The sequence below is a fragment of the Cheilinus undulatus genome, linkage group 1 (assembly GCF_018320785.1).
Source record: "Cheilinus undulatus linkage group 1, ASM1832078v1, whole genome shotgun sequence".
Lineage (NCBI taxonomy): Eukaryota > Metazoa > Chordata > Actinopteri > Labriformes > Labridae > Cheilinus > Cheilinus undulatus.
The window spans coordinates 41,546,080-41,566,409 of record NC_054865.1 but is presented as its reverse complement, the minus strand read 5'-3'; the positions used below and the strand labels follow the sequence as shown (position 1 = coordinate 41,566,409).

General features: G+C 37.4%; 1 protein-coding gene across 1 annotated transcript in view; it reads left to right on the top strand.

Moving 5' to 3' along the window:
• rasa3 (RAS p21 protein activator 3) overlaps positions 1-20,330 on the top strand; it is a 67,607-nt gene that overhangs the window by 42,531 nt on the left and 4,746 nt on the right. Inside the window, exons 6-23 of the mRNA XM_041788649.1 lie at positions 2,251-2,331; positions 2,451-2,523; positions 5,532-5,605; positions 5,695-5,799; positions 6,329-6,485; positions 6,593-6,741; positions 7,974-8,088; positions 8,237-8,311; positions 8,407-8,530; positions 9,802-9,908; positions 11,267-11,344; positions 11,502-11,579; positions 12,050-12,123; positions 17,017-17,123; positions 18,709-18,791; positions 18,905-19,113; positions 19,194-19,297; positions 19,383-19,566. Of these exons, the coding sequence (XP_041644583.1) occupies positions 2,251-2,331; positions 2,451-2,523; positions 5,532-5,605; positions 5,695-5,799; positions 6,329-6,485; positions 6,593-6,741; positions 7,974-8,088; positions 8,237-8,311; positions 8,407-8,530; positions 9,802-9,908; positions 11,267-11,344; positions 11,502-11,579; positions 12,050-12,123; positions 17,017-17,123; positions 18,709-18,791; positions 18,905-19,113; positions 19,194-19,297; positions 19,383-19,566 (1,977 nt within the window). The remainder of the gene's footprint in view (positions 1-2,250; positions 2,332-2,450; positions 2,524-5,531; positions 5,606-5,694; positions 5,800-6,328; positions 6,486-6,592; positions 6,742-7,973; positions 8,089-8,236; positions 8,312-8,406; positions 8,531-9,801; positions 9,909-11,266; positions 11,345-11,501; positions 11,580-12,049; positions 12,124-17,016; positions 17,124-18,708; positions 18,792-18,904; positions 19,114-19,193; positions 19,298-19,382; positions 19,567-20,330) is intronic.

The window sequence follows — 20,330 nt, the reverse complement described above, 5'->3', positions numbered from 1 at the left end:
CATCTAGTACTGTTGCTAGCGTTAGCCCATTCATGGCTTTTGTTGTGAATGAGATTTGATGAAAAATACTGTTTTAAGCTTCATAAAATGATTCACAGGCATCTAATACTGACTTTTCAAGCTTTCTAAGCCTCTGTATGCAATACAAAGATTACTGCTGGAAATTAGTGAGCAGGAGCAATGGTCTCCACTAAGTCACTTGCTTGTTTTTCCATCCAGGTAGGGGCAGAATTTGCTGTGTTAGATGCAATAGGTCTAGACTAGAACCTACAGAAGGATAAACTTTGTATTGGTGATACCAAAAGGGTTTCTGAGGCCAAATATGTGAGGTTTTAAATGAACGTAAATTAACATGGTAGCAGCACACTGACTATATTAAAGGAACATTTCAAATCAGAAGCAATATACTGAGTAAGAAGGGCTTACATGTCATCTGTTTCTCACTTTTCCTTCCTTATATATCTAACTTTGTGGAATGTGGGTGTATACCTTAAAAAAACAACTCTAAATTCAATAGTAGCAGTACAAAAGTGATCCATGCATCAATTACACTGATTTTTATGCTCAGACTTCCCATGTCATGAAATTTCATGAATTGTTTTATCACAAAATAATGCAAACTTAAAGTCTCTTCTGACTCTATACACAAGATCTTGTCAATTCATGAGAGTTGCTGGTAGTTGCTGTGGATCAGATGAAATGAATATGAAGAGTTGTATTGACAGTTTAACTACATTTTTTTTTTACTCATAGATTTTCTTTCCTAATGAGTGTTTGAATATTTACAATCATAAATGTATTTGCTGTGATTTTCAAAAGGAAAGCTTAAAGGTTTTGATTTGTGATTTTTACCTCTTTTGATGTTTTGAATGAGATTCCGTTGACCAACACTGGTATTGAACTGATATTATTTTGTTTCATCTATCTTCCTTGTGTAACAATCTTTGATTTCTCCATGACAGAATCAGGATTCTGTCCATCTTCCTGAATGCACAGTCTCCTCCGCTTCTTCATTTTATTTTGTCTCTACAGTGCTCTTTGTTCAGTGTTTGTAGTTGCCGGATCACACAGGATTTAAAATTGGCACAGCGCTCAGCCAACAGCTCAAATGGAATTACTTTGCTCCATCTCTTTTCATCTGTCCCGCTCTCCGTTTCTGCACTTCTTACATACAGACACACCTCACATCCACACAAGGGGCCATTTTCACACTGTGGGAAAAATATCATAGAGCTCTCTACTCTGCGCAAAATTTAGTAGCAAAGTCTCCCGGCGTGGGAGTGAGCTGCAGTGTGAATGGACCAGATGTTTTATGTCTTTGAAAAGGAGACACTTTTTCTGGGCTGCTTGAAATAAAACTTTGATTAGATGTGGCTCTGCACTTATATTTCACTTCACAAGCATTAAAAAGAAATGTTTTCACAATTGTCACATAGGTGGGTCCATATTAACTTAGTATGGTATCTGACCCTATTGTACCTTACTGTATTACCATATTGTATCATAACTATCCTATCCTACCCTGCCCTACCCTACCCTATCCTATCGTATCCTATCCTACCCTATCCTGTCTTGTCCTGTCCTGTCCTGTCCTATCCTCCATCCCATCCTTTCCTATTCCATCCTATTCTATTCAATTCCATCCTTTTCTCTACTATCCCATCCTATACCATCCCATCAAATCTGAACCCATCCCATTCTGTCCTGTCCTGTCCTATCCTATCCTATTGTATCCCATCCTATCCCATCCAATCCTTTCCTATTCCATTCTATTCTATTCTGTTCTATCCCAATTTTTCTTATCCCATCCTGTACCATCCCATCCAATCCCAACCAATCCCATTTGGTCCTGTCCTGTCCTATCCTATCCTATCCTGTCTCATTCTATCCTGTCCTATCCTATCATATTGAATACGATGTCCTATCCTTATAATTAATACAATCAGTACATTTTACCAAGAATTTTCAAGGCAGAGAACTGAAGAGGTTTAGAATAAATATAAAAGATATATGGGCATGCTGTTTACACGCCCTGTAAGAGATATTGTCTTTTTATTTCTTTGCCTATCCATGATTTTACCTTTGGCCTTTTTCATTTTAGCTTTGAGGCCTGTTAGTCAGAGAAGACCTCCGGGCAAGCTCTGGCACTTCTAATGCTGCATTAAAATTCACATCACGTTAATGTGTTACAGATGTGTATGCGTCTTTGCAGTGTGCTTATTCATTAATGGTTTGTGTGTTTCTCTACAGAGTGTTGGAGTGCCAAGGCCTTCCTATCGTAAATGGCCAATGTGATCCCTACGCTGCAGTCTCCTTACTCGGACCTTCAAGGTCAGACCTCACACTCCAGTTGGAATGATTTCACTCATCACTATCTAAAGTTTTCTTTATGGGATGTTTAGATGTGGACAAATGTGATTTTGATTCAACTGCCTTTCCACTTTTTTCAGGTCAGAAGCAAAGAAGACCAAAGTGAAGAGGAAAACCAACAATCCACAGTTTGAGGAGGTGTTTTATTTTGAGGTAAAGACTTATTTTTCGTTTGTTAAAAATGAACTTTGTCAGATATCCAAATGGATTTGTTAGATTTTTATAACTCTATAACTAAAAATGTTTGGCTGTAATTAAATTTTCCAATGTTTTCCTCTATTTTTTACCTGGACAGTGAAATGTAATGACTACTTTTCGCTTAACAGGCACAAAAACAGGATGTAGCATAATCAATTAGCTTTAAAATGTGAGCTAATGAGAAGGTAATTTATCTCATTCAACCAGCTAAAGCCAGTAGAGGAATATTTTTATGTTTATTTTAACTGTACCAAATATGTGTAAAGATGAATGTTTATTTAGAAATACAGCTACATATAAAACCAAGAAAACTAGGTTTGTAGATCCATCAAAATTTTAACATGAGAATCATGGCTGCTCATTACTAGTATGTCTTTGAAAAAAAAAAACGATAAATCATTTTCTGTCTACCTTTTATATAAGTTTATAAAATTAAACGCCATAACAAGCTTCCTTTTACACCATTTCTAGCTGAAATTCATGTGATAAAGGTTCCAAATAATTATAAAAGCAGCCAGTAACAAAAGTGTATTCACCTCTTTTCTTCCATGAATGTTTTTTAAAAAAACCTACAGTTTAAATTAATTAGTATTCATGAGTTTATATTTAGAGGTATTTTTCACACATCCATATGTTCTCTTCCACACTGCCCCCGTTAACCCTCGCTCTGCAGCAGCTCTGACATTTTTGTGTCGGCCCTCCCTCTGGCCTCCACACTGCTGCAGCACCAAAGACCACAGGACAAGAGTATGATTGATTCGGACAAACCACCAAACAATCTGGCCCATTGATTTCTATCTGACAAGACCGTCTCATTTATTCCCCACCAGCACATGAGCAGCACTCCGCCTGCAGCCCCCCTCTGATTCACACACAGAGACGTCCACACACAAACACAGGCCGTCCATCATGTACATCTGCCATGTGATTGTTCATTTTCCAATACTTCAAATTTGATTTTGTTAGGCGTTAATTCTCACATGTATCCCATGTATCATGGCCACTCTGGATTCGGATCTCTCTCTGACAGCATAATAAAAGGCAACAAATTTAACACATATTTGTAGATTTGAATGTCATAATCCCACAAAACATGCTCAGTTTCCCTTGAATATAGCAGCAGCCTTCTTCTGTAAACATCACAAGTCATTTCCTGCAAATGTGATAGCTGTTACATTAAATTAATGCAATTACATTACATCAATTTAATTGGAATTACTTATTATGCTTGTAATAGGTAACTGCTATTGCATATTTTTAGAAATTTATATTTAGGGCAGCAGATCTGTATTATGTGTCTGTTTTATTATCTGTTATAGTTGTGTGACAAGACAGATTCTGCACTGTGCACATTAGAGCTGTAGCTGGCATTTAATCAGTTTGTCAATCAAGGAAAATATTTCACAGCTATTTAATCCAGCATTTAAATGTTTCAGTCATGTATGAAATAAATATTCCAGTTTTTTCTATGTTTTTGTGCTCAATAAGTTTATATTATTTAGAGCTTATTAATTGATTGTTGAAAAATATATGAACTCCTCTAACATCCTGTGACCTAAGCTTTGGTTTGGAATGCATTTTTAGTTTCTCCTACTTACTTGGAAATTTTTCATTTCCAAAATCCAAACAAATACCCTAAAATTTTTAAAGAAATTACTTAAAATTTATTTGAAAAGTCTTAAATATGTTTTTAAAGTATTTGATAAAAAACTAATCCCAAATTTCTATAAATATTCCCTAAATGTTTCAGGGAAATTTTATCATAGAGCCAAAGATTTCCAATTTAAAAAATCCCCAAGAAGTTCATTTCAATTCCTTAACATTTTCAAGAAAATTCCCAAATTACAAGGCAAATTCCGACTAAAATTTCGTAGCAATTTCCCAAACATTTGCAAGCACAATTAGAAAATTCCAGGAAGTTGACTGAAAGAAAATTCCCAAACATCCATACAAATTCCCTAAAAATTCTTAAGATTTCAAAGGACACCCCTCCAAATTCCTAACAATCAGAAATGCAGATCCCAAATTTCCATTAAAATGCCTGAAAACTTCCAAACAGATTTCCCCAAACCTTCAAACAGATTTCCCAAATTCCCATGAAAATGCCAAACTAAATTCAAAGCAAATTTCCCCCGGACTTTCAATAAAAGTCTTCAATCTATAAACATATCCCCTAAGTTTCCAAGAAAATAATTAAAGATTCACAACAAATTCCCCAGAATGTTCAGATGGCAAATTTTTTTAACATTTCAACCAAATTATTTGAACTTTAATAGACCTTCTGAACAATTATATCCAAAATTCTAGTAGAAAAAATTAGTAATATGTTGTAAGAAAGCCAAAATGTGATCCTCACATGTCCATGCAGGGTCTTAGGAGGTTCAAAGTGATGTCAGTGAGGTTTTCTTAGTTAAAAAAATAGGCTAAATTAAAAAAAAATAATCATACATTTTCTGGATCCAGGACCTCATAATGGAAGGATTTCTTTAATATTTATAGTAGAATAAAGTGTTGTTAGTATTTTGTCTGTTATGTAAAGGTTAACACAGTTTAAACATGTTACACCTTACAACTTTTCATACTTAGTCTGCTGATAACTTGATAATGAGAAATTTTGGAGTGTCTGTTTATCACACAATATCTCAATCAGAGAATAGAAAAAATGTAATATCTAGATCAGGTCTTCCACTTTGAATTACCTTCATTTTTTAGTAAAGATATTGATCAATAATTCAGAAAAAATGTCATACCAAACACGCTGAAAATCTCTATTTTATTCATTAAACTGTGGAAAAAAGACTAAGATACAAAATCCTGCACCGAAGGGAGAGAAAGCTCTTAAAATTCCTGTTTGACTCGCTGAACTCATGGCTGAACCTATTTTCTTCATCTTTACTCCAGACCCTCTGTGACTGCTTCCCCCAGTTTATAACGCTCTGTGTTTACTCTGTCTGTATTTCTAGGTGACACGACCGTTAAGCTACACAAAGAGACAGTTTGATGTTGAAGAGGAGGACGTTGATAAGCTGGCGCTGAGGTGAGACAACACATATTTTTAGATGAGGTTTCTTGGTGTCCTTAAACATGCCCCATGATATGAACTGTACTGTGTGTTTTTATATTCAGGGTGGATCTGTGGAACGCCAGCAACCTGAAGTTTGGGGACGAGTTTCTAGGAGGTGTGCGTGTTCCTCTGCGGGTCCTGGGTCAGGCCGGGGTCCACGATGCATGGTGAGAGACACATACACAAAATTGTCCCCTTTCACTTGATCCTTTTGGTCGTTCTACAATTTGATTCTGTTTTATGGTTTTACCACTGAACAAGCAGTGCTCTGTACCCCTGCTGTGACGGGGAGGGTTTGATTTCATTATTGTTGACATTCAGAGTATTTGTTGCAGTAGCAACAGCAGAGCAACAAGCATCAACATTCACAACAGAGCTGCTTTAATGTTTTTATTCAATCAGGGTAGATTTTGCTGAGCTTCAGTGATCATCTCCAACAACAGGGCCTGTTGTGTTTTGTTTATTTGGGAAACTTTCATTCCCTCTATAAATAATGAGAGCTCTTCTTTGGAAATCTGAACAAATAGAAAAGTTAATAGGCTCTGTTAAGTCAAAACAAGATTTTTCCTACATGTAATTCAAATAGATTTAGTTTCAGATTGATTAAGCAGACACAAATTGTTTCTCAATTAGTACATCTAAAGTCCATTATCACGCATCTCTCCTGACCGTGGATCTTATTCTCTTCTTCTGCAGGTACTTTCTCCAGCCGAGGGAGAATGGAGGAAAGTCAGTGAAGGTAGAAGAGCTCGGCTCTCTGCGTCTAAACATTGTTTACACCGAGGACCACGTCTTCCCCTCTGAACACTACACTCCCCTAAGAGATCTACTGCTGCACTCTGCTAATGTAGGGGTACGTCTACATGAGTGTCCCACAAACATTTTAGTGTCCTGCTGCATCTTATACTGTACTAAACACCCATATGTAAATACTCTGTTTGTTCACTTCTCTGTGTCCAGCCTGTGTCAGCGTCCACGGCTCATATTCTGGGGGAGGTGTGTCGAGAGAAACAAGAGGCTGCCATTCCCCTTGTGCGACTGTTTCTTCATTACGGCAAAATTGTGCCTTTTATTAGCGCCATAGCTCATGCTGAAGTCAACCGCACACAGTGAGTATCATGCAACATCTTTGTAATTTATATAAAACCAAGAACCATGGTGCAATTTTCATTAACAATTAACTGAAATAAAAAGGTCCCACATCAGTGATAACAATGCATCAGTCAACTCTGATTTTTTTTTGGGACATTCTGTATGGTGTAGCTTTTTATTACACCAGCAGGACACAGACCATACGTTCAGGAATTTCCATATCAAAAAATAATATTTGCTAAGGCAAGATGCTTTCCCCCGAAAATTTCAAAATAGATACGACAAGAAATTTTACAAAATATTCAATACAATAGGATACAATAGAATACGATACGATATGATTCGATACGATATGAAATGAAACGTTGCAAAACAATATGATAAGATGCGATTTGATACGATATGAAATGATGTTATTTTACGATACGAAATGATACCATACCATACCATGGCATCGAAATGGTATCATTTCATTGCGATATGCTACTAACTGATATGATAAGATGCGATACAAAATGATACAATGCGATATGAAATAATACGATGCGATATGAAATGATACAAAACGATGTGATACGATACGATACAAAATGATACGATACAATACGATATGACGCAATACCATACGGTAGGGTATGATGCAATGCGATGCCATATGACACGAAATGATACGATACAAAATAACACCAAAGGATGTGATGTGATGCGATACAATATGATACGATACAGTATGATATGATATGGTACGGTACGGTATGATACAATATGGCAGGGTATGGTACAGCACGGCACGGCACATTGTAATATGATATGATATGAGTCAGTGCCCTACAACATGACTAATGTGCCAAATGCAGTTTGTTGTTTTTAGTTGAAACAATGAATGTTTGCAATCTTTTCCCCTGTGTAGAAATATGTGCCACATTAAGTTATAAAGTTAATTATTTCTAATAATCTACGATACGAAATAGCTTTCTTTACAGTGAAAAATAAAAGTGCTTTGTTGTTTTTATGTATCATAATTTATTTTATCACATAATTTTAGGATTATTAATTTAGTTGACAATAGAAATGTGGTCATCATATGGCCATAATTACAAGCTTAGTATTTCAATATTTCACCATCCCTGTGCAAATTTAGTGAGCCACAATAATGCAATTTATTAAATGTCTCATAAAATGTGGTTACTGGCTTATTTGGCTTCCTCTTTGTGCATTGAAAAACAATCCAACCTCTCTCTATTTGAAGGGATCCTAACACCATTTTCAGAGGAAACTCGCTGACCTCGAAGTGCATTGATGAGACCATGAAGCTGGCAGGAAGGCACTATCTACAAGTCACACTGAAACCCATTATAGATGAGGTATTTTTCCTCCTTGAGCCACAGTATTTCCAATTCTGTAACAGATGTCAAACTTTTAGTCTATAATCTAATTTGTATCACATGTCTTAAGATGTCCTGTTCAATAATTTTTTGAGTGGTTATTTCAGTACTTTTAAATCTGTCACAGATCTGCACAGAACACAAACCCTGTGAAATCGACCCTGTGAAGCTCAAAGAGTCAGAGAACCTGGAGACAAACAGGGTAAGGAAAAGATATTGTATTTCTGCTGTTGTGCATTTGTTACTGTATGGTTTTTACTGTATGATCTGACATATCCGCTCCCTCCTCCTCCTCAGGAAAACCTTCGTCAGTATGTCGACCGGATTTTCAACGTCATCACCACCTCTGGCGTTCGCTGCCCTACTGTCATGTGTGATATCTTTTTCTCTTTGAGAGAGTCTGCTGCCACTCGTTTCCAAGGTAACTCATCTCCTGAATGACTTACCTGAGAGGAGAGGAAGAGTGTGAGAGAGAGAAAGCAAACTGCAAATAAGAAACAGGAAACACACAATAAAGAACAGGATGTACCAGATGTCCAAGGACACTTTCCTATTAGCACTCTGCTATTTGTGTCAAACCTGAGAACAATTAAACCTCCTACATGGTCGTTATGAATCTGGCTGAGCAATGTACTATCAGAGACATATACTCTTCTGCCCCCTGTTGGCTGACAAGAAGTACTGCAGCCACATGAATTATGAGCTTTTCCAGATAGTACAACATATTTAATTGGTATGTCTACATTGTATCAGACATGTGACCCAATATGAGCTGAAAAACAACATCAGCATTTTAAAATAATTATTTACAACATTTATGAGTCAATTATAATCCTGATCAATAGATTTAGGTATTAAATGAACTGCCAAGAGTATGTATTTATTCTTAAAGAGAGAATGTTATGTTTAAGGCTGACTAATTCGGGGATGTCCAGACTATGGCCTGGGGACCAAATGTGGCCCATGGTATGTTTTTGATTGGCACCCAGCAAAAAAAACAAACAAACAAAAAAACATCAGAACATAAGTCTTGTGCTTAATTGTATTGTAACTCTTAGTTTCAGCACAAGGCAGTGCTACTATGCTAATAGTGTAAACAAACATTTAGACGAGAATAATTTATCCCAATGATTTTTCTTGATTAAATTGATTAATTTCAAATATGCTTGCAACCAAAATAATAACATTATCTTGTTTAATAATTCCTTGATAGCTTACTGCAGCAAATATCAGTACAAAGTGTTCCAAGAGCAGGACCAGTGTTAGCCAGGGCCCCTGAAATCTAACTGGCTTACCCAAAATCCTTAAAATAATTGGCCATTTGCCTATTCAGCCATTAACTAGCCATCTAAAGCACACATAATTTCTAAGAATATCTTAACTTTCATCAGATTGTTTTTACTTTTATTAACTCAAGGTGAGGTATGTTGAAGCGGCCCCACCATACTTATATTATTCAGTGTGTGGCCTTCAGTGGAAAAGATTTGGACATTCCTGGACTAAAGTTTGTTTTCATGGTCCTGAAAAAAAAAACAATTGGAAGGAGGATTTTTATACTAGAAATTGTGCTTTATTTTATGCTCAATAATGTACCTTTTTTCTTGCAGACCAGTCATAGATCATGCCCACTGGATGAATTTTATTGCATCCTTATCAATACTTTTTTCTTGACATTTTTCTGCCCCCCCCCAGTTGACCAAGACGTCCGGTACACAGCAGTGAGCAGTTTCATCTTCCTGCGTTTCTTTGCTCCAGCCATCCTCTCACCAAACCTGTTCCATCTAAGGCCACACCATCCGGTGAGTTTGATATTTTTAGAAAAACATATTAACAAGAGGGTTTTCAGGTCAAGTGTGGGCAGAATCTCAATTCCTGATATTTCTTTTCATGTCCAAAAAAAGATACAACCTTTTAATACAATAAACTCAGCCAAACGCGTAGTCAGGTGTGCTGCCAAATGTATGAAGTGCAGTTTTTCTGATCTCTGTTGCACTTCATATCCCTACCATTTCAGTATAGATTAAAATAGTCCCTCTTTTAGATTCTAGCTCACTGCTTTTTTCTTGGCTGGTCTGATTCCTTGCACTATTCAGAAATAACCCAGTCTGAAGAGTGATAATGCTCCTGTCTCCAGTGTTTGTTCATGTTTCCTTTAAATTCAATTTTCTGCATGCTGTCTCTTCATGCTGTGTGCAACAGAAGCAAAATAATACTTAAACAGAATGATATTTAAGATGCATAAAACACACAGACATTCATGTAAAACTATTGTTTTCTACACTTTTTTATCTTTTACATTTTACACAGCTGTAATAAACAAGTTTACAAAGGTCTCTGGAAACAAGTGCTGCCAGAAAATATTGCTTATATTTGAGATATTGTTAAAGGACCATTTCCAACATTATTTTCCATGTTGGATTGCCCACTTCATTTCGCACGTCATATAATATTTTAGTCTACAGTAGATGTTGTGTGTCCAGGTTTGAAATCAAGGGTGCCCAAACTTTTACAGTTGAGGGCCACATACAGAAAATTATTCAGATGGCGGGGCTGCCTTTATACATCTCACCTGTAGGACATTAAGATAGTAAATCCAGTCCAATTTAGGTAAAGATGTGTTTAAGGATAGGGTGCTTACATGGCTAGTTAGCAGCTGACAAGACAAATTGCCAACCATTTTAAGGATTTTAAGGAGGCCAGTCAGATTTCAGTGGAGCCCTGGTTGGCCCTGGCTACCACTGGCTCCTTCCCAGTTAGGATGAGAATGATGCTTCATGCTCCAGAGAAAGGAAACTGACTGTCAGTATGCTTATTGTTTGCAGTTTAGTCCAGAAAAAAGCACATCAATAAATTCTCTTTGTCAAAATGTTTTTTTTTTACAGAATTAGCACAGTAGCTAAAACTAATATTATACTACAATCAAGCACAAGCTTCATGTTCTAATGTAGACCGTATTTCATTTTATGTTTAGAATTTGCTGCAGGCCAATTAAAAATGGGTCAGAGACCTCATTTGGCTCATGGTCCATATTTTGGACACCCCTGGTCTGAATAGACCATTGTCATTGATGGTGGTATTTTGTGAAACCGTAAAGCAGCAGTTCTGATTTTTCTGGATTTCGTTTTTTTTAATTTCATGACCTATATTTTCCTCTTAGGATCCCTCGACCTCACGAACCCTCACCCTCATCTCCAAGACCATCCAGACCCTGGGAAGTCTTGCCAAGTCTAAATCTGTGAGCACCTCTGATATTAAATTTTATTTCTGCGTTCTTCTGCCAGTGACTAAAGTAGACGTCTTTTGTTCTTCTGTCTGAGGAGTTAAATTTAACACATTTTGCTGATCTTTCTCTCCCCGTCACTCGTTTCTCTCTTGCTTTTATTCTTTTCCAGGCCAATTTCAAAGAGTCTTACATGGCTGCATTTTATGACTACTTCAATGAGCAGAAATATGCCGACGCTGTGAAGAATGTGAGTGTTCGTCTTCTCTTCTATCTGCACTAGAAATCTCTGCCAGTGTGTAGACACATTGTCAAAGTTCTATTTTGTATGCCTTACAATGATACCTTGAAAATATGAGTAATAAAACTGTTCCTGCATAAGCAATCATAACTTTATTTATATAGCACTTAAAAACAAGAGTTGACACAGTACTTTGAGATGAAAGAGAACAAAGCATTACAGCTCATACAAAAGACAAATAAACAATCAACCAACAGCCAAAACACCCAAACAGCATCGACAAAACCCCCAAAAGTAGAACAAACCAAAACTCCACCAACATATTTAACCCTAAACACCATGAGAACCTAGATATCATAAGACGACACAAACTGTAGCAGGGATTTGGTTAAAGTGAAGTCATAGTATAGTTTTAGCTGACCTCAGATACCACTGTGATAAAGTTGTTGACATATAGCATCCTTTCCTCCCCTCCATAGTTCCTAGATCTGATCTCCACCTCGGGAAAATGGGACCAGAAGAGTATTGAAACACCAATCATGCTCAAAGAGGGGTAAGGACCCTTTTCATTAATCAGATATCTATAAGAATTAACTCACATTTTACAAATGTGGAAAAAGGCGTAAAAAGCTATTTCAAGTATCTTAATTGTAGAAAAACTATGTTGAGTAGGCTGCTTGTCTCATGTCCATTCACTGTCTGTCACCTTTTCAGCTCTAATTTATATGCTTCTATGTTTGTCTTCTTATGGTTTGATCATGAATGTCTTTGCACAAGTGGCACATTAAGGCTTAAATGTCTATAATGAGACTTTTTGAGAAATGCTGATACCACACTTCCCATGTCCTCTGTAAGCAGCTGGTTAGCATGATGATAAAAAAGTGAAACAGCTGGGTACAAGCTTGTTTAATGGTAACTTTATCCATCTATCAGCACTTGTAAAGCTAAATAATTCAGTCATGTGTCTTACTTTTACTCGTTCAAGAAGATAAAACGAGGATTACGGGTGTTCATATCTTGTTTTTTTGGAAGGGCAAAGTAGTAGCAGAGATTTTTATCCTTTGAAATTAGAAAAAAACACAAAACATGTATTTTCTCAAGTGAGTGCAGTTCTCTTTAATATGTTTGAAAGGGCTTTAGCAGTAGCCCAATACATCTCATGTTTTCCGAAAGCAGCTCAGGTGTTGTTTGACTTTCATGTCAAAGGACGGCGCTGAGACTCTGAAGCATGTGTAGAACACCTAGTCATGATAAGGCATATGCATGCGAGAGAAAATCGATGTGCAACTGCTTTATCTTGATATGTTAGTCCAAAGAGCAGTTTTATCAGATTAACATAGTAATTAAACTTTTTCTGCCTGTAATAAACATACTGTTTTTGGTACATAACTTTATAGAAGAGCATGTTTATTTCTGTGCTAATGAAAAGCAAGCTATAACATATTAATGGCTTGGTTCGAGATAATCTGAAACGTATTACAGCGTAAATTCAATATATTCTATGCATATACAGTACTGTGCAAAACTTTTAGGCATATTTGAGCCAAAAATGGAGGCTGAAGCAAGGCATAAATGTGGCGAGTGAGCTAACTGAGGGCACCATCAGGCAGGAATTAGCACAACCCTGAAATGCCAGCGGGCTCTGGGTGTATTACCAGAGGCGCAAAGTCCTGGACAAAAGAGATGTGGTCGAGCTGAACCTGTGTCAATATCTATCTAGCTTGATTCTGCCCTGAGTTTGTAGCATATCAGGCTCAGTGATGAGTCCTTAGCGCCCTACATGCCTAAAACGTATTCACATGACTGTTTATTGCTGAGTAATGACTTCCTATAAATAAAGAGACGTAAAACTCTTTTTTTGGTTTGTTGTTCTCAGCACTGTGTTAATACTCATGGTTCTGTTCTTTCAAGCATTCAGCTTGTTTATGTTTCACTTAGGCACTATAATTTGTGAGCTTTACATGTGCTGTTAGACTGATTTGCTACAAATGAACAAAACTCCACCTGTTGTTTTCTGCACCATGTAAGCGAAAGCTGAGCTAAGCTAACCAGCTGCCTTGTAGCGTTACATTTACCTTACAGACCTAAGGATGATGTTAAATATCAAACTCTCTACGTAAACTGATTAATCCCATTCCCAAGCTGACACAGAAGAGCTTGTTTTTATCCTAACATGTTTGACCCTCCTTAAGTAAATTCAGGATTCCCGTGACACCTGGGCTGCTGTCTTGATGATTTTTCTGATAAGGCTGTAAAGAGGAGGAGAGTTGACAGTAGTTGTGTCAGCACCTCACTCACCAACACCCCCACCCTCTTTTGTTTGTGCTACCCGGGCGTAGGAGTGTAAAACTCACTATACAGAGGGTTGATGGGAAGGGGTCAAAAGGCACGAAGGGCAGGTAAGAGCTTCTCTGTGTAAAAGCTTTGCCCTTGTGACCCCCTGTGTGTGCACTGTAACCCATCCAAACCTAGTCGGCTGTTTTCTCTCCCAACATTGCTACTGTAGATGCTGCTGCACTTTACTTTATACCCAGCCTGTATAAAAGCAACCTATCAATGAACTGTTATGTCCTCAGACACTGTGATGGTGCTTTTAGTCTCTCTATATTTATAAGGCAGTAGTGTGATGCCTTCAGGGACTGTAATGGTATAAAGTAAAGTGTCTAACTTAAAGCCTGCTTATGTAGGAGGTGTCACTAGTGCTAGCAGCTCTATTCGTCATGCCAGACATGCTTGGTGTGACAGCAGGGGTTGGTTACTGTACAAACATATCTGTCTGCATCTTGACCCTTTACACCCTTTGTGCAGACTTTGAACAAGTCACCGACGTAACACCGGGGTTTTCAGCATCGCTCCGGGCAGTTTGACAGCGGCTGAAATGTGCAGTTGTAATAGAAAAATATTCTATAGGAGAGTTGAATCTGTTATTTTGTAACCCCAGTGCTTTTTACTTGTTGTATCCTCTGGCCCTCAAACTCTAAAACAAAAATATCCTTGTGTTTACTCCTCAATTGGACCAAAAACAGTTGTTTGACATGTTTTATCCCTTTGAGAACATAATGTTATGCCTCACTGTCAAATAATTTACAAATTATACTGTAATTTTGAGATTATTTGCAGGAATGAATAGCACTGAGAAACTTGAACTACTGAGTTTGGAAACACTCTTGAAATAGCTAATCCATCATGGAGGAACCATTAAAAAGTCAGGACATATGAATATTAAAGATTCAAAATACTAGTCTCAGAAAGGCAATTCAGTTTGCAGCCTACCAATAGAAACAAAAGTGAAAAACATAGTCAGCAGCAGCATACACATGACAGTTACAGCAGGAGCCTTAACTTTAAATTAAAAAGAATACTTTCATACAAAGGCCTGCTGGAGTTTAAATGGAGCTGGCCTATAGGTCACTTAGGGGTGTTAGCATAAAGCAGATAGTTGTAGGAATACAACAGGGTTTTTCCCCTGGAATTGCAAGAAAGTGCCGTCCTGGTGGCATTAAGAATTAAAACCAAATGATCTCTGAGTGAACAATCAGAATCAAGTTTTATTTCCAAGCACATTTTTACATACAAGGACTTTGAATTGGAGTTTGGTGCAAAACAGATAACGTAGAAGAAGACTAAAAATTAAGAGGCTGATAAAAATAGTAAGAGGCTCAAAAATGTAATAGATTATTATAGAAATATATCGTAGCAAAAAGAATATTGAATACAGTATTGATATCACAAAAAGTATGTACAAAGGTGCAAAAAAAATCAAATTAAACCTATAAATGAAACAGCAAACTATATTTAAATTAGAGGTCAGATTCTCTGTTCAAGCCTGACAAGGCCCAGACGTGAAACTGGGTCAGACCAAGATCCCTGCTTCTCCCTTCAGTCCCAGGCTCAAGGGGAGTCAGAAATGTCCCTTTTTTTTTTTCAAATTATCAAAATGTTCCCTCGGTACAGATCCAGTGCACAAATTACAAAATGCACCAGCCAAGTCTGCTGGTCTCTTAAAAACTACACTCCAAGCAATATATTTACATATTACATCCCTGCTTTTTTATTTCTGTTTTTGACATAATGAGTTAGAAAAGCTGTTAAAAAGCTGGCACTGCTAGCTAGCTCCACTTTGCTTGAGATAGTGCAGTGGGGGGCATATTAGGATAAAAAGGAGCAAGCATTCAGTTGGTCCCGAAGGAGGACAAAGAAGCAAATACTTCAATTCATGATCTGTTTTAATGCAACTCACTTTCCCAACAAAGTGAGTGAAATGCAGTGCAGACTTTAGCTGTCTAATGTACTGATGCTCTCCTAACAGCTCCATGCGTTTAGTGCACAGCGATGGCTGCGCGTCTGCTCCTCATCCTCACTGCTCTGAATATCATAAACAATAAATAGGCCACATCTGTAATACAGGTTTCTGTTTTTTTGCTCTTTATGATCTCATCTGGATAGATTCTTGTCAGTAAAACAAATTAGTTTGTTTTTTTGTTTGTTAAAACTATTATTATTAAAACCACATTGTTAGAAAAATTCCTGCTTTAAATCAGGCCTGAGCAGCGGTACAGGTCAGGCTAGAATAACTAGGCTAAACAAATCTATTACATTTTTTCTGCAAATTTTCTTTAGATTTTCTTTCTAATACTGTTTAAAGGCCAAGAAAATACAATAATAAATAAAATACTAGCACATCCTACTTACTGAAGGTCTATAAGCAGTAACAAAAAAGATTAAAATAGTTGCCAGTTATCTTTGAATATGGTGTCTGTTTATCTACTTAATTCAGCACTAGTTTCTTACATTTTGTAAGTACTAACATTCAGCGCTCAGCTCAATGGCATCCTTTCACAAAGAAACAAGAGATGTTAGCTAAATATTCCCTGTCAGTGACAAATGTAAGTGACATGATATCTCAACCTTGTTGTTTTAAAAACATGTCATGCATTGTTGAGTATGATGGATTAGCTAGTTCAAGGTTCAAGTCTTTTCACGTTGATTTTACTGAAGTGCTTTAAAATGAGACTGGTGGGAAAAAATATCTCTAATCTTGTGTTGTGATTCAGCAGATGTCAGTTGTGTTTTATGATTAATGAGTTAAGGGGTAAAACATGCATAAAAATGGACACCTCTTATCTGCTGACAAGTTTCCTTTTATACTCGTAGGCATTTAATCTATGAGTTTTTACAAAACATGAACAGAAGCAATAAAAGGAGAAATTAAAGCATGTGAATGAAATGATACATTTACTGAAAGGAGTCTTTCAGCTGAAAAGGAATGACATTTTTATGCAACTCTAATACCTTTAGGTAACGCACTAAATTAGTTGTGTAGACATACTCAAGGAATGCATCCTGCAAGAGAATACAAGTATTTGAATGCACTGAATATCTTAGTGAAACACAAGCTCTTCTATCATGGTTTCAACTGGATATTTTCTTGCTGTTTTTCTCTCAGATTTATGATCAAGAGGGCTCAAGGAAGAAACCGGTTTGGAATGAAGAACTTCAAGAAGAGATGGTTTCGCCTCACCAACCACGAGTTTACGTACCACAAAACCAAAGGTAAGGCCAAAGGTCCCTCAGGATCTTATTTCAGATGCTTTGTGTCTTTTTTCTTTCTGTCACCGTGTGAACATTTGCAAGAATCAGCAGGAGGGAGAGAATCTGCTGAGTCTAAATTTAGTCTGAGCACATTGTGTGTTCAACACATGGTGGAGATTAAGTTACTGAGGAGGAGGAAAAAAAAACGTTGCTGCATCCAAACAAGCTCAGGCCAAAATTTACTCAGTTTTAACATCTTTTAGCGTTCTTTTTAGCTGTGCTGTTGATGAACTCTGTTATCATAAAGCAATGCACAAAACAAAGGACAACATGCTCATGGATACTTAAACTTGAAATAGATTGCATATCAAGATGGAAAAGTGCCTAAGTAGTCATAAGATCACAAATAGCCCAATGTGGAGAGAATTTAATTGGAAGGTTAAAATAAGGTACTTCAGGACTCCTCGAATATTGTCTAGGTTTGATGGATCAGTCTCACCGCCATGCTGGAGAGGCTTTTGCATGACTGGGGATCACTCCCATATTTTCTGGGACTGTCCAAAACTGCAGAAATTTTGGGACGATATTAAAAATGAGATAATAGCTATTTTAGCCATAGACTTACCTTTGAATCCATTATATTACATGTTGAAATGCATACCAAAATGTATACTACATGGTGATAAGTTGTACCATCTTCTGGATGCAGAATCTACCTCCCATGGTGCAAAAATGGACTAGAAGACTAAAACAAGTGTACATTATGGAGGAAATGACTGCACAGCTGCAATTCAAAAAGGATATCTTTCTATGTAGATGGGCACATGTAACTCTGTATTTGGCCGAATAGAGGAATATCTTTGATTTTTGTTGCCATCATTATATATTTTGCTCACATTTGCTACTTATCTTGATATTAATTTCCTTTCTGAGACCAAAAAGGTAATATCAATAGAAAATGTTGGTGTTGGAAGAGCTGTTTTTGTCAAGGAAGTTTAAATATTGTATGTTATCAGTGTTTGGCCTGAATTGTCAATAAAACAGTAAAAAAAAAAGATGGAAAAGTGCAAATATTTTTAAAGTATTAGTCTTCTGAAGTCATAAAGTGTAATTCCTGAGTCCTAGCTTACTTGAAGTCACTTTCCCTTTTTTATGAGACTGTAGGATATCATTTTTATTTTATCTTAAGAGTAGTGCACTTTAAAGATTTCTAGATCAGTGATACTCACTGCCTAGATCTTGAGCCATGTAGCTCTTTTATGACGTCTTTGGCTCTTTTAAGTCTTACATGGAAAAAAATCCCCAGAAAACCATATAAAAGGGACGTTTTTGACTACAGAAGTCATATCAGTCAGTTTGTTTCCCAAATGTATGCATTTCATGATTTTCTAACTTTATCTTTGATAAAAAACAGATTAAACTAATCCTTTAAAATAAGAGTTATTATTGCATGTAGATTAGCTGGTATTTTAACAAATAGGCAGAATAAAAGAAGCAGAGGATAATGCAAAAAGAAAAACATCTGACAGAGTTGACCATGGGGATCAAAAGTTATGGCTTTAAAAAATACAAGTTATGTGAAGGTATGTTTCTTGTGTTTCCCCAGGTGAGGGCGCTCTCTGCAGCATTCCCATAGAGAACATTCTGGCTGTGGAGCGGTTAGAGGAGGAGTCTTTTAAGATGAAAAATGTAAGGAGCCAAACACCACAACCTCCTATAAAATGACAGGCATTTTGCCCAAATCTCTATAACAAGCTTTCAGACTCCTTCATAACTTTCTGTTCCCTGTTTCCCTCCTCCAGATGTTCCAGGTTATTCAGCCGGAGCGAGCGCTTTACATCCAGGCCAACAACTGTGTGGAGGCTCGTGACTGGATCGACATCCTGACCAAAGTCAGCCAGTGCAACCGCAAACGTCTGAGCACCTACCATCCTTCAGCCTACCTCAATGGCCACTGGCTCTGCTGCAAACTCTCAGCAGATACAGCTCCTGGGTGCTCGCCCTGCACTGGGTATGTAAAGTTAATGATAACTAAATGTTTGATCAGGGTTCTTTATTTCTGCTCACACATCTTATTGTGTGTGCATTCAGTGGCCTCCCTGCAAACATCCAGCTGGACGTAGATGGAGACAGAGAGACTGAGAGGATCTACTCCCTCTTCAGCACATACATGACCAAACTAATCAAGATGCAAGGTTAGATAAAACATTTTGAAATGTTTGCAGCATTAGTTTTTATTTCTATAAGTCACGCTCATCCTCTGTCGGTCTTCCCTCGCAGAGGCCTGTGGCAGTAAGTCGGTGTATGACGGGCCTGAGCAGGAGGAGTACTCCACGTTTGTCATTGATGACCCCCAGGAGACCTACAAGACTCTGAAACAGATTGTTTCAGCCGTGCAGACGCTGGAGCAGCAGCACACCAAGTACAAACGCGACAAGTTCAAGAAGACAAAGATAGGCAGCCAGTATGTATTTTTTTTAATTTTGTATGGTACAACCTCAGATTACATTTTATCCATAACTTCACTTATTGGTTAGGGTTGGCCTAGAAGTAAAATAAAAAAGAAATGATTGAGAGCAAGTTTTGTGAGGACACTTGCTCTTGATGCTCACTGAGGCCCAGCTCAGTGCAGAGTCAGGCGTGTGGGGCTGGATGGCCTTGCTGAGGACCAGGTATGGGAAGCTTACTAAGCTCCAGTGTTCTTTTCTGACTCATTATCTCAACATCAGAGGTAGCGAGAGCTTCTCTGTATTTTCTCATGGTTTTCTTAAATATTGGTCTACCAAAGCACTTCTGTGGTTTCCCTGATTTTACTAGTTGCTTAAAGATTGTAGGGGGTTGATGATGGATTTCCTTGTGCAGAACTTTTAATTCTCTCATAACACCAGTCTGGTGGCCTTTGTGTTTTTATTTCCTTATGAGTGTTTCCTCAGACTCCCCAGGAATTTTAGTTTCTAATCAGCTGCTTGGCAGCTGTGGTTTAGTTCCTAGTTTTTTCTCAGTGTTATTCAAAACAGGAACTTTTGATTTGGGATTTTCCCATTTTTGTTTTAGTTTGTCCCCCTTTCCAATTATTGTTTGTGATTCTAGTGGCTATCTCTTTTGTTAACTGTCAGGGCCAATCCTTTTTCCCCTTCCTCTTGCCCCTTGAAACAGAGTGGTAAGGGGCAGGGGTGAAAACATTCCCCTAAGAAATGAGATACTATTTGATTGCTGTTACATCATCAC